This window comes from Prionailurus bengalensis, chromosome X, assembly GCF_016509475.1.
Source record: "Prionailurus bengalensis isolate Pbe53 chromosome X, Fcat_Pben_1.1_paternal_pri, whole genome shotgun sequence".
Lineage (NCBI taxonomy): Eukaryota > Metazoa > Chordata > Mammalia > Carnivora > Felidae > Prionailurus > Prionailurus bengalensis.
The window spans coordinates 126,134,496-126,147,664 of record NC_057361.1 but is presented as its reverse complement, the minus strand read 5'-3'; the positions used below and the strand labels follow the sequence as shown (position 1 = coordinate 126,147,664).

The 13,169-nt window shown below is 43.5% G+C and overlaps 1 protein-coding gene across 7 annotated transcripts in view; it reads right to left on the bottom strand.

Moving 5' to 3' along the window:
• NSDHL (NAD(P) dependent steroid dehydrogenase-like) overlaps window positions 1–13,169 on the bottom strand; it is a 30,138-nt gene that overhangs the window by 14,907 nt on the left and 2,062 nt on the right. For 2 of the 7 annotated variants that reach the window (XM_043571117.1, XM_043571114.1), the window contains exons 2-4: window positions 7,647–7,714; window positions 6,678–6,789; window positions 3,060–3,218 (exon numbers count right to left, since the gene is read on the bottom strand). In XM_043571117.1, the coding sequence (XP_043427052.1) occupies window positions 3,060–3,218; window positions 6,678–6,749 (231 nt within the window). In that variant the 5' untranslated portion in view covers window positions 6,750–6,789; window positions 7,647–7,714. The remainder of the gene's footprint in view (window positions 1–3,059; window positions 3,219–6,677; window positions 6,790–7,646; window positions 7,715–13,169) is intronic. The other 5 variants (XM_043571113.1, XM_043571116.1, XM_043571119.1 and 2 more) reach the window with 4 other exon arrangements.

Genomic DNA, 13,169 nt, shown 5'->3' with positions numbered 1-13,169 from the left:
TGACACGAGAGAGACAAGTGGGGCAATGGCTGGAGTGGGATCTCCCATCAGGGCGTTTTGCTTTCTTACGATGGGTGAGCCTGCAATATGTCTGTGTGCTGATGGCTATGATTGGGCAGACAGGGATCAATTGCTGATGCAGGAGAGAAAGGCCAGAATCCCTAGCTGAATCACTGGGTAGGAAGAGAGGGGCTCCAGCTGGCACAGATGAGGCACCTGCAGAGCGTGGATGCGGTCACAGGCATGTCAGTGTTATGTGGTGCCACAAGGTACCATGGGACCAGTTTGAAGGCCATGGCCATGAAGAACAAGGTAAAAAACCTTGTATTTTCTTCTTCGGCCCTGTTCAGTGCCCAGAGGCCCCAAGGGAGGAGGGAGAATCAGATTTAACCAGGACTGGGGTTATACCTAGGAAGTACAACCTGATGTAGAAGTTTATGTGTCCACTTGGTGAGGCTCCAGTCCCATCATTCCATCAAATACCTGTCTAGGTGTTGCCATAAAGGTATTTTATGACTGTGGTTAACATCTATAATCAGCTGACTTTAAGTACAGGAGATTATCCTCCATACTCTGTGTGGGCTTCATCCAATTACTTGAAAGGCCTTAAGAGCAAACCCTGAGGTTTCTGTAAGAAATTCTGCCTCAGGACTGCAGCATCAGCTCCTGCATGAGTTTCCAGCCAGCTGGCCTGCCCTGCAAATTTCAATCTTGCCAGCCCCACAATCCCATGAGCCAATTTATTTAATTAAATCTTATTCTATCCCTTTCTCCATATCTCTCTCCCTCTTCCTCTTTATCTACATACACACACACGTTAGTGGTTGTTTGTCTGGAGAACCCTGACTGATACAGACAAGAAGAAAGAGGCAAGGGGGATAAGTGTTATGCAAGAGAGTAAGTCAGCCATGGACTCAAAGGCAGTAAGGACACAAACTGGGTGATGGAGAGTTGAAAAGAGCCAGAAATCTGGGTGTGGTTTAAGAATTGGTAGGTGAAGGTATTAGGTTATGAACTAGAAAGATAGGAGGTGGTGCAAAGTGGGGGGCCTGTAAGTGAGATCACGTTGAGGACACATTTAGTAACAATAACAGGCTCTGGGGCGGGGGATGACAACAGGCCTGGAAGCCAAGAGGCTGAGTGACAGAAGGCCAAGGAGAGGTGAGGTGAGGGTATTGGCAGGGTCATTTGTGTGATTACTGAACTTATCGACAGTTATGATGAGGCTGACCTCGGCCAGGAGCTAAAATCACTAAGAAATGAGATGGACTCCCCTGGGAAAGGGAACACATGGCTGTGGATGACTGTCCCAAGGAAGGCACTGGGGTATGTACAGTCTGCTGGCACCATCTGCACAGCCAGAGGGATCTTAGGGCAGTGAGGAAGTGGCAATGACAAACAAGGAAGACTTCTACCCCATCTCCAGGCTCAGAGGTGTGGGCAGGATGGGAGAGAAGACAGCCTGCGAGGGAAGCTGTGTCCTTAAAATTCAAAGTAAAACAGCTATGGCAAATGACGCCAAAGTCAAGAATAAGAGCCCACGGACAGGCTGAAGGAAGCTGTCTGTGATAGAGCATTCTAAATCCATAAGAGAAATAAGGTAAGCCAAAGACAAATGGACAAAGGTTGTTGACAGGCACTTCACAGAGGATCAACAAAGAGCACAGAGTCTGGCCTCCTGAATAGGGAGGGCACATGACTCTAAGCCTCACCAAACTACCATTCCACATTCTTTGGAATGGCGATACCAAAAAGTCTAAGTACACTGAGTGTTGGCAAAGACGTAGAACCATGCGGATCCTACCAACCACACTGCTGGTGTGAACAGAAAACTGATTTGGCAGCTTTGTTCAGCAATTTGGCAACATCTAATAAAACTCAAAATATTAATACCCTTATGACGCAAGTAAAGCCTGCAAACATGCTCAGTGAAAGAAGCCAGTCATAAAAGGACATATATTATTGCATGATTCCACTTATATGAAATGCCCAGAGCAGGCACATCTACAGAGACAGGAGACGAGTGGGTTGCCAAGGGCTGGGAGGGCAGGAGAGCAAAAGGGGAACAACCGCTAATGGGCCTGGGATTTTCTGCTGGGATGATGAAAATGTTCTGGAATGAGACCAAGGTGATGGTCACACAACTTTTTAACTACACAAACAACCACTGAATTGTACACTTTAAAAATATGAAGTTTATGGAATGTGAAACATATCAATAAAAAAACCCTGAAAACCAGCAACTGCACTTTGGGGTACATAGGTGACCTTTGAACAACACGGATTTGAACTGCATCGGCCCACTTATATGTGGTTTTGAGGTAAATACAGTACAGGACCATGAATGTATTTTCTCTTCCTGTGGTTTTCTTTTTTTAATGTTTATTTATTTTTGAGAGAGCACAAGAGGGACGGGGCAGAGAGAGGGGGACAGAGGATCCAAAGTGGGCTCTGCACTGACAGCAGCAAGCCCAAAGTGGGGTTCAAACTTGCAAACTGTGAGATCATGAGCTAAGCCAAAGTCAGATGCTCAAGTGACTGAACCACCCATGTGCCCTACTCCTTATGGTTTACTTATAACAACATTTCCTTTTTTGTAGCTTACTTTATTGTAAGAATATTGTATATAATACATACAACATACAAAATGTGTGTTAAGTGACTGTTTATATTACCGGTAGCAGTTAAGCTTTTGGGGAGTCAAAAGTTGTACACGGAGGGTCAGTGTCTCTGACCCATGTTGTTCCAAGATCAAATGAATACTCTGGAACAGTAGTCGGCACAGTACAGCCTGTGGACAACGTTGTAAATAAAGTTTTATTGGCACACAGCTGCACCCATTCCTTTATGTACTGACCATGGCTGCTTTTGCACTACCATGGTAGAGTGCAGTTGTACTGACGAAATGAGGGTATGTGTTAAATTCTTTTGTGTAACTTTAAATTTTTTCAAAAAAAATTTTTTTGAAACAATTTGGCTGACCTCTGAGCAGGGTAAGCCTGGTAGTTTCCCTTTGGGGGCCTGTGGAAAACTGGCAAGGCTGGGTGGTCCATCATTACCTGTTGGTTGCAGAGGTCACCCAGAAAGAAGTGCACCTGGGGATTGTCAAACCCTTGCCGTATATCAAATACATTGACAGCGTAGCCTCTTGCCAGCAACTGCTCCACCATGTGCTGCCCCAGGAATCCAGAGCCTCCAATCACTGTGCACTTACTGGCCTGCAGAAAGAGAGGGATGGGCAGGGGGTATATGAGAATTTGAAGCTATAAAGAACTTTGACTCACATGTTCACGAGCAAGTCCATCTGTTTGTTTGAAATTCTTTTTGAGTCAAGTTGGAAGCTTTATATAATTCTGGTGTTCTATCGCCAGTGGCACCCTCCTCTCCAGAGATAAGTAAGGAGGAAAGAGAGATAGCAGATGATACTGAGATAGACTTTGGCTGGATTGGATGATCTGATACATGCATGCTGTGTGTTTAACGAAAGGAGCAGGAAACACCTCTGGAAAAAATGAAACTATGTATGATCAAAACTGGACAATACAAAAAAAACCCAAAGTCATACCTTCTTGCTCCTAGTAACAGAGCCCTGGGCACTTCTAAAACAGACAGAAACAAAATAAAACACAACACAACATGCCACCCACTCAACTGACAATGTCGACTTAAAATATCAGTAAGAAGAAAGCAAAGTCTATATGCTCGCAGGAGAAAGTCAGCCTCTTTTCCTCAAACTGACCATTATAGGGCTGTGCTGTGTGACTTTGGACTTGTCACCTAATCCCTTCCCACCTTAGTATATCCAAGACTGTTGCTGTCTGATGGGATCTCCTGGAGGGGTTGCAGGGAGGATCAGTAAACTGTTAATCAGCCAGGCCCTAGGCTTTGCTTTCCCTTCTCTGAGCTCTGAGCAAACCGACGAATCAGGGAAGAGCTATGGTGCTTACATTTCACCTTCTGCAACATGTGCACTTTCTGGGCTAAATTCCAAATCTGGCAACTGGGGATAATGGAAGGACAGAGCACCAGATGCAGGCACTTCAATATTCTGATGCCAGGGAGAATAAAACTGTCTGTTGCACACTGATTAAGCTGGCCCCAACAGTCTCCAAAGGAGGACCAGTGATATCCATCCTCCCTGGGGTCTTTCTAAAACTGTATCTGGGCTTTCTGAAAATGACAAACACCCATTTTCCCTAAGCTCATGTACAGTAAATCAAAGTTGGGAGTCTGGAAACTAAAGATATTAAAGAAATTCTGATCCTGATTAGAAAGCAAACAAACAACCCCTCTCTTTATCCCTTGAATATCTATACAATTGAGTTATGCAGGAGACTTCAGAGGTGTCAGGGCCCCTACTACAGACTCGCTCCTCCCAACCTAGTATCCCACGGACTGGCATTTTTACTGGAGTCCACTGGGCCACCCAGAGATGGCTCTGGAGCTTAAGCATCATTTGTTCAGGCACGTGTAACCTACTGATGTAATCAGCTTCACTATTCCACACCGCACCCCACCCCCAACAAAATGATCTCTTCAACCCATTTTTGTCTAGGTTTTGTTTGATTACTCTCATATACATATAATCACACCATGCTAAATAATTTGTACCTTGACTGGAATTTCTAAGATATTCCCAGGACATAGGCAAATTAAATACACAAATTCCATTTGATCCTCATTTTGGCTATACCTTCTCCTTCCCTCAAGTCAGCTGTATAGGTAAATGTAGGTTGTTTAGAATAACTCTGAGCCTCCCTGCTCCCCAAACTGATTTTCCTTGGTTTGCTAAAAGCTTGCCTTAGTTCAAAGAGGTTCAAACTAGACATGTTTTGATAGGATCCCAAAGGATTTCAGATTCTCTTGTTATCTAGCATCTCTAGTTACAATTGTTTCATAGTTTGATGGTCTATTTTAAAAAATCAAATAACCTTTCTATTATGTCCAGTGCAATTTCCTTTCATGATTTTATTTATTTTTTAAAGTTTATTTATATTGAGAGAGAGAGAGCACGAGCATGAGTGGGGAAGGAGCAGAGAGAGGGAGAGACACAATCCCAAGCAAGCTCTGCACTGTCAGTGCAGGGCCTAATGTGGGGCTTGAACTCATGAACCACGAGATCATGACCTGAGCCAGAATCAAGACTGAGCCACCCAGGCGCCCCTGTTTTTGTTTTTTTTTTTAAATCATTAATATTATTTTGAAATGTGGCACCAATATTGCTTGGAACGAGTGGGCCAATGGCTATTCCACAGAGAGTTGTGTAGTGATGAGAACTGAACTGACATTTACCCCAGAAAAGTCAGGTGTGTGATGGGCCAACGTCTTTAATCACACCTATAACACCACATGGTTAGAGATCATATGAAATAACCACTTACGTTTTATGGCCATGAAAGATGATGCAGAGGAAGTGGGCACAGTGGACAAGAAGGAACATGTACTAACAAGAATAAAACTCTGGACTGTAAACAGGTAATGAGACTCAAGAATGGGTTACTGAGAGAAGTTATAACATCAACATCTTGGAGAGAGTTTTAAGAATAGAAAAGAAAGCCATCTAAATGATTTTAATTGCAATATGACCTTGAGGTAAGAGAATGATCTAGGCCCCTGGGTTTCTTTTAACCTGTTCTGTTTTCCTTTGTCTCTAGCAGTGGGCCTCTTTTCAGAGAAGTCTTACACAGAACATATATATAAGGTAAGATGAAAGTGTTCTTTTTAAATTTTTAACTTATACTTCTTATAAAGGCAACCAGTGAGAAAGAACACCATAACACAACCACTGAAATCTAATTTTTTTGGTTGCTGAGTATCAATAAAATCCTAATTTATACAAACAAGGAACTAGATGGCAAGGGACTCTGATGGTTCATCTGAACATTAGAATCTCACATTAACCTTCTATTATAGAGGCACAGAGGAGGCTTTATTCTGAGCTACCCACCAAGACAAGTGTGATCTAGTGGGGAAACTCCTGGGCATCTTTAATTTATTAACATTTGATCTAAACACATTTTATCTTGACATGATTTCATTTCTGAAACGTTAGCATTCATCAAAAATGAATCAAACCAAACCTATGCAGACCTACATGAAGAACCTCCAGGAGCCCTGACAATTCCTTAAAGTCCTTTCTGATACTTGCAATGCTAGATCTTAGGAGTCCTTGCTACTGCCAGTGTGGTTGCTAGGGAAGCCTTTGCCATTCCAACCAAAAGCCTAGTCTAGCCTGTTGAAGGCCACATGAAGGCAAACTGAGGCACCCAGCCAATGCCAGCAGTTACTGCCAGGGATGTGAGTGAGGCCGCTTGGAACTCACACCTCAGGGGAGGGTCCCCTTGACTGCAGGTGGGTGGGTAAACCCAGAGGAAACCAGCCAAGGACTCCCAAGTGGGGCCAGCCTGAATCACAGAATCAAGAACAAAGAAATGGGTATGGTATTGTTTTAAACCACTATGTTCTAACACTGTTACACAGCAATAAGTAACTGAAACCTTGAATATATATGTATATATGTGTGTGTATGTGTATAAACTCAACATTAATTGATTTGATAAATGTACCAAATACAATTTTTAATCCACAGGTAATATCAGTGGCTTCCTGGTATATATGTGCTCGACTTTCCCCTTATCTGGTTTTGGTTAACCTTTTTTTTGTGTGTCAGTACTCACATTTGGAATGTCTTCTGTCAAATGTGTCCGTGTGACCTGGTCTCTCATTGGCTCACCAAATGCTTGTTCCATTTCAGCTCCAAATAACGTTATGTTTGCGATGAAGTTTTCTCTTCATAAAGACATATTTAGAGACAGACATTTATATAATATCAACTGAAACATTTTTTAGGCATTAGTGTTTTTGTGTGGATGCCATTCCCCTGTCAAGTTTCCACAAAGCTGAACCACAGTGGTAGCTATTAAATGAAGCCCTCTGCTTAATATTCCTGTGACAGGCTTCTCTCTGCGGAAAAGGTGTAACTGGGCCCATAACTCACTGCATTCTTGGATTAGAGGCAAAATGGGAAGCCAGTTAAATGGCCTCTCTCGTCATTTACAACAAAAGGAGCATCTTTGGCATTGTAGCTTTTTCCATGGCACTCACACATTTCAATTATTCTTGATTTTCCTTGTGTTGATCATTACATTGTGGGAGTGCAGTGGGAAAATGCACAGACCAAGGGAGTGCTGGGTTCTGGTGCCAGCCCTACCACAAACTAGGTAAATCCACTCCAGTCCTGTCTTTCTGCTGCAGCTGAGTTTCCCCGTGGATAAAAGGGACTATGTGCTGCTCATCCCCATGATGCTAGGGCAGGGGGTGCTGGGAGTGGAACAGTATAACAGAAGACAGAGCTCTTCTTGGTGAAATTAAAGCCACCCTGACTATGTGTGGAAGAACTCAGTGTCTGGGGCTGTCAGAAGCCTTCAGGAAGTGCTCAGAGTATGGTGGGGACTGAGCACTTCACAACCAAGACACAATGAAGCATACCAGCTGATGAAAGAACCATAACACCACTCAGACAAGTAGTTTATAAGACCAGCTTTTGTGACAGCCCTTAGGATATGCTCCTCTCTTCATTCACCCATAATACTGACTCGCAAACAAAGAGAAGCATTCAATTTTGGGTTAGATGTATTTGGTCTTACGTCCGTTTTCTTGGTAGTGGTCAATTTACTTAAGCCATGGATCTCCTAACATCTGGAGACGGTGAAATCTGTGACCAAGAAAACAGTCCAATTGCGTGCAAAAAGCTAGATTCACAGAACACTTATCAGTGAGAAGGTGGCTGCCAGGCAGCCAACACCAGGGTCTCAAACACCATGACTGCTCCGATCCAATTCCACACCTCTAGTCTCTCTCTCTCTCTCTCTCTCTCTCACACACACACACACACACACACACACACACACACACAAACACATACACACGTTCTTGTAGGAAATGATTTTGTGGCTGGATGAAATGGCCTTGAAATGGGTATTATGAACCTCTGTGTCTGATGGGGCCATTTTACGGAAACATGTTTCTGAAATCATAATGGAAGTTATCAGGAAAATACATTTTAAAACTTCACTTTTCACATAATATATTATGCTAAATGAAATCAGCCAGGCACAAATACCATATGATCCTTTTTTATATGAGATATGTATAGTAGTCAAACTCATATATGTAGAAACAATGGTGGGTTCCAGGGGCTGGGAGGAGGGGGAATTGGGGACTTAGTGATTACTAGGTAGAGTTTCAGTTCTACAAGAGGCAGACTTCTGGCGATGGATGGTGGGGATGGTTGCACAACAATGTGAAATGAATGCCACTGACCGTACTCTTAAAAGTGGGCTCAGGGGGCGCCTGGGTGGCACCGTCGGTTAAGCGTCCGACTTCAGCCAGGTCACGATCTCACGGTCTGAGAGTTCGAGCCCCACATCAGGCTCTGGGCTGATGGCTCGGAGCCTGGAGCCTGTTTCCGATTCTGTGTCTCCCTCTCTCTCTGCCCCTCCCCCGTTCAAGCTCTGTCTCTCTCTGTCTCAAAAATAAATAAACGTTGAAAAAAAAATTAAAAAAAAAAAGTGGGCTCAGAATAGCTCTGAATGGGAAAATAAGACCCTAAAGAGCAACATTCAGGGGGCTGGGATTGTTAAGGTTCACACATCAGAAGCCTCAAGTCTTTCTCCTGTAAAATGTTAGTTCTTTGAATCCATTAAAAACCAGTATATTCATACTGAGACAAAGCTTTGAACTAAGAAAAACAAACTAGGAAGAGATCCACCTTCTACTGGTGAAATCTAAGTGCCTTGCTCAACTTCTGGGCAAGGGGAGAAAGGCTGCTGACAGGATTATATAAGAAGACAAGCAAGTGAGCCTAATCTCCTTCTTGCTGGGGAAAGTCTCCAAAAACTAAGTCCTAGAGGCAAAAGGAAGGGACAGTCTGTCCACCTCAAACCAGATAGAAAGAAAAAGTATTCCCTCCTTTGAAAACATGGGAGATCAGCTTCTTTGTAAAGGGGTAATGCAGAGCAATTCAGAGGGGTGTGTTAGGGTGTGTGGGGGTAGTCGGGGCCCGGCCTGCTGTCTTCCATGGAGTCAGTGCAGGAAGGTAAGATGTAGCTACCACAAGTTCACCGGTCTAGTCTGTGGACAGACAATGTCTGTGTATGCAAGAAAACTGCAAACAGGAGTCAAGGCAAAACACACTTCCCCAAAGGACTCAATCAGCTAAATCTTGTCCTTTCATAGACCTGAGGCGTCTGGTTGTTTCTGTTAGTCATTCGTCTCTCTGATTGTCTATTTTTAGGACACAGAAAGACCCTGGCTTTGGATTTGTAGTGGCCCCCGAGAAACCCATCAGCATGCCTGCGAGCTTGAGCTTATGCTATCCCCTCCACCTAGAATACCTTCCCTCTCCTTGGTGAGTTCCTCCTTATCCTTCAAGGCCTAGCTCAACTGTCACTACTGTGAACCTCCTCTCCCTCCCTGGGAACAGTCAGCTCCTTCCTTGTCTGCTCCCGTTCTAATACTCAGCACGCTCAATTATACCTTTTTTTTTCCTACTTGGTTGTGAGCCCCCTGAGGGCCAGCAAAGAGCCTGGAACAGAGCAGGGGTTGTATTGTTCTCCTGCAGCTGCTCCCAGAGGTCTCTTCTGCAGAGCAGTGATCCTCCCTGCTGACCTCAGAGCTGCTATGGGGCTCAAACAAGGCTCGGGGATAAAAGTGGAGCTGCAACTTGTAAAAGAGAAAGCACCCAGGTTTTGGCTCACTCACCCAATGCTGGCCACTGCCAGGCAGAACCTGCGTTAAGACATAGCACCAACCTCCAGGGAGCCCACGATCTAGTGTGAGAGACAGACTTAGTGGACAATTGTGGAATGCTTCTGAGTTCTCATGAAGGTAAACCCAGAACGGGGAGGCTGGCCCAAGAAGGCGATCCCTGAGCCAAGTTCTCAAGGCCATGGAGGAGTGAGTCAAACAGGGGTGGGTGTCCTAAAAGCCTTTCCATGGCCAGGGGTGTGAAGGACAGGTGATAGCACAAAGCCAGCGTGTTCTGGCAACTGTGACAAGTTGTGTCATAGTGAGTATGAAGCAAGATTGGGAGCAAAGTTGAGAATATGAAGGGACTGTGTGTCAAGTTAAGGTTACACTAAGAGGAGAGGGAGAAGTCCTGGGAAGTTGTAAGCAGGGTGAGTGTTAAGATCAGAAGGATCACTCTGGCTGCAGTGCGGAGAAGGGATTTTACCCAAGTCTAAAGTTTTGGGCATGCGGGGTAGGGGAGATAACAAGAGCAAATCAGAGAAAAGAAATAATATTGCTCGAAAAACTGCCAAATGCCAGGTCTTTTTACATCTAAGTATATTACACCATTAAGATCCCTAAAGCACCCAGTTAGGTCTCATTCAACAAAAGAAAAACTCAGGCACAGAGGTCGAGTGACTTGCACCACACAGATTTTACACAGCCAAGGCAGAACTTTGTGGCTGTTCTTTCTACTCTGCCAGGCTGTCTGTCACCCCGCAGACCAGGAAGTAGGGTATGGAAAACAAGACATATAAGGACCAGCAGAGGCAAAACTGGGCAGGGGGCTCAGATGCCAGGTTGGGACTTTACTCTGTAGTCATGGGAAGCCTCTGAAGGTTTAAGAGCAGGGGGGATGACCTGACCAGACTGTTCACCAGGAAGACAAACCTGGCAGAGCAGGTAGACTAGGCAGGTGAGAAGCAGGCACAGGGACATTCTTCACCAGTCATTCAAACAAGCTTTACTGAGTACCTAATATGTGCCCTTCACTGTTCCAGGTACCGGAGTACCAGCAGTGAACAAAACAAAGATGCCTACCCTCATAGAGCTTACCTTCTAGTGGGTGGACAATAAAGAACAAAATAAGCAAGTACCAGGGGAAAACAGTAGAGCAAGATATGGGGCTCAAGCATGCTGGGGGCTGCAGTGCTAAACAAATAGGGTGCTTAGGGTGGCTCACTAAGAAAGAAGGTGATAGTGGAGCAAAGACCTGGAGGAGGGAAAGAAGTGGAGCAAGCGGGCAGAAGGGCCAGCTGGAGCCAAAGTTCTGAGGATTGTGCCTGTGTGTTTGAGGCCCAACAAGGAACCTAGTGTCCCAGCTGGAATGAGCCTGGAGAAAGGAAAGGGCATGATATGCCAGGCCCTGCAGACCACGATGAGAATTCTGGCTGGTAGGAGCTGGGAGACTGCTGACAAAGGCCTGAATTGGAAGAGGAGCAGCAGAGGTGGAAAAGAGAAAAGGAATGGCCTTTAAGTGGGAGAACGGATAGAACCTGGAGGCTGGTTAATGCGGAGGGGACAGGAAAAGAGTCAAATATGACTGAATGGTTTTGGACCTGGTTCATGCTGAAAAAGGAAGGGAAAAAAGGGAAGAAGGTCAGCAAAGACGTTAATTTAATGGGTGCTAATATATCTCATGCCTTTCTCAGCCTAAGAAGCTTATGCTCTGTGCCCTGCCTCCCTAAATAATGCCCCAATGCCCAGAGGGGAAGCATGTAAGGACTGAGAGCCCTCTTACACTGGGCTAGCTGTGGAGGGCAGATCCTGGACCTCCAGCTCCAATGCTTCAGCCCATACCCTTGCACACACACCCTTGTAATTCTCCAAGCACGCATGAAACCAGGAGCTGGTTCTTTGAAAAGATCAACAAAATTGGTAAACCTCTAGCAAGAATCATCAAAAAAGAGAGAGAGAGAGGACTCAACTAAACAAAATAACTAATGAAAGAGGAGAAATAACCAACACCAGAGAAATACAAAAAATTGTAACAGAATATTATGAAAACTTATATGCCAACAAATTGGACAACTTAGAAGAAATGGATACATTCCTAGAAACATAAAACCTACCAAAAGTAAAGCAGGAAGAAATAGAAAATTGAACAGACGAATTACCAGCAAAGAAATTGAAGCAGTAATCAAAAAACTCCCAAAAAACAAAACTCCAGCACTAGACGGCTTCACAAATTCTACCAAACATTTTAAGAAGAGTTAATACCTATTCTTCTCAAACTATTCCAAAAAATACAAGAAGAAAGAAAACTCCTAAATTCATTCTATGAGTCAGTGTCACCCTGATACCAAACCAGATAAAGACACCACAAAAAAAAAAAAGAGAACCACAGGCCAATATCTCTCAAGAATACAGATGCAAAAATCCTCAACATATTAGCAAACCAAATCTAACCATACATTCAAAAAAATCATTCACCACAGTCAAGTGGGATTTATTCCTGGGATGCAAGGCTGATTCCATATTCACAAATCAATCAACGTAATATATCACATCAGTAAGAGAAAGGATAAGAACCATATAATCATTTCACTAGATGCAGAAAAGCATTTGGCAAAATACAACATCCATTCATGATAAAAACCGTCAACAAAGTAGGTCTAGAGGGAACATACCTCAACACAGTAAAGGCCTTGTATGGAAAACCCACAGCCAACATCATACTCAACAGCGAAAAACTGAAAGCTTTTCCGCTAAGATCAAGAACAGGACAATGTTGTCTACTCTTGCCACTTTATTCAACATAGTACTGGAAGTCCTAGCCACAGCAATCAGACAACATAAAGAAATAAAAAGCATCCACACTGGTAAGGAAGAAGTAAAACTCTATTTGTAGATGACATAATACTATATATAGAAAACCCTAAAGACTCCAAGAAACTACTGGAACTGATAAACGAACTAAGTAATGTCGCAAAATACAGTATCAATGTACAGAAATCTGTTACATTCCTATACACTAATAATAAAGCAGCAGAAAGTGAAATTAAGAAAACAATTCCATTTACAACCGCACCAAAAACGACAGAATATTTAGGAATATACTTAACCAAAGAGGTCAACGACCTGTACTCTGAAAACTATAAAACAATGATGAAAGAAATCCAAGATAAGGCAAAGAAATGGAAAGGCATCCCATGCTTATGAGTTGGAAGAACAAATATTTTTAAAATGTCCATACTATGCAAAGCAATCTACAGATTTACTGCAACCCCTATGAAAAGTACCAGCATCATTTTTCACAGAACTGGAACAATTCTAAAATGTTTATGGAATCACAAAAGACCTTGATTCGCCAAAGCAATCCTGAAAAATAAAAACAAAACAGGAGGTATCACAATTCCAGATTTCAAGTTATATTACAA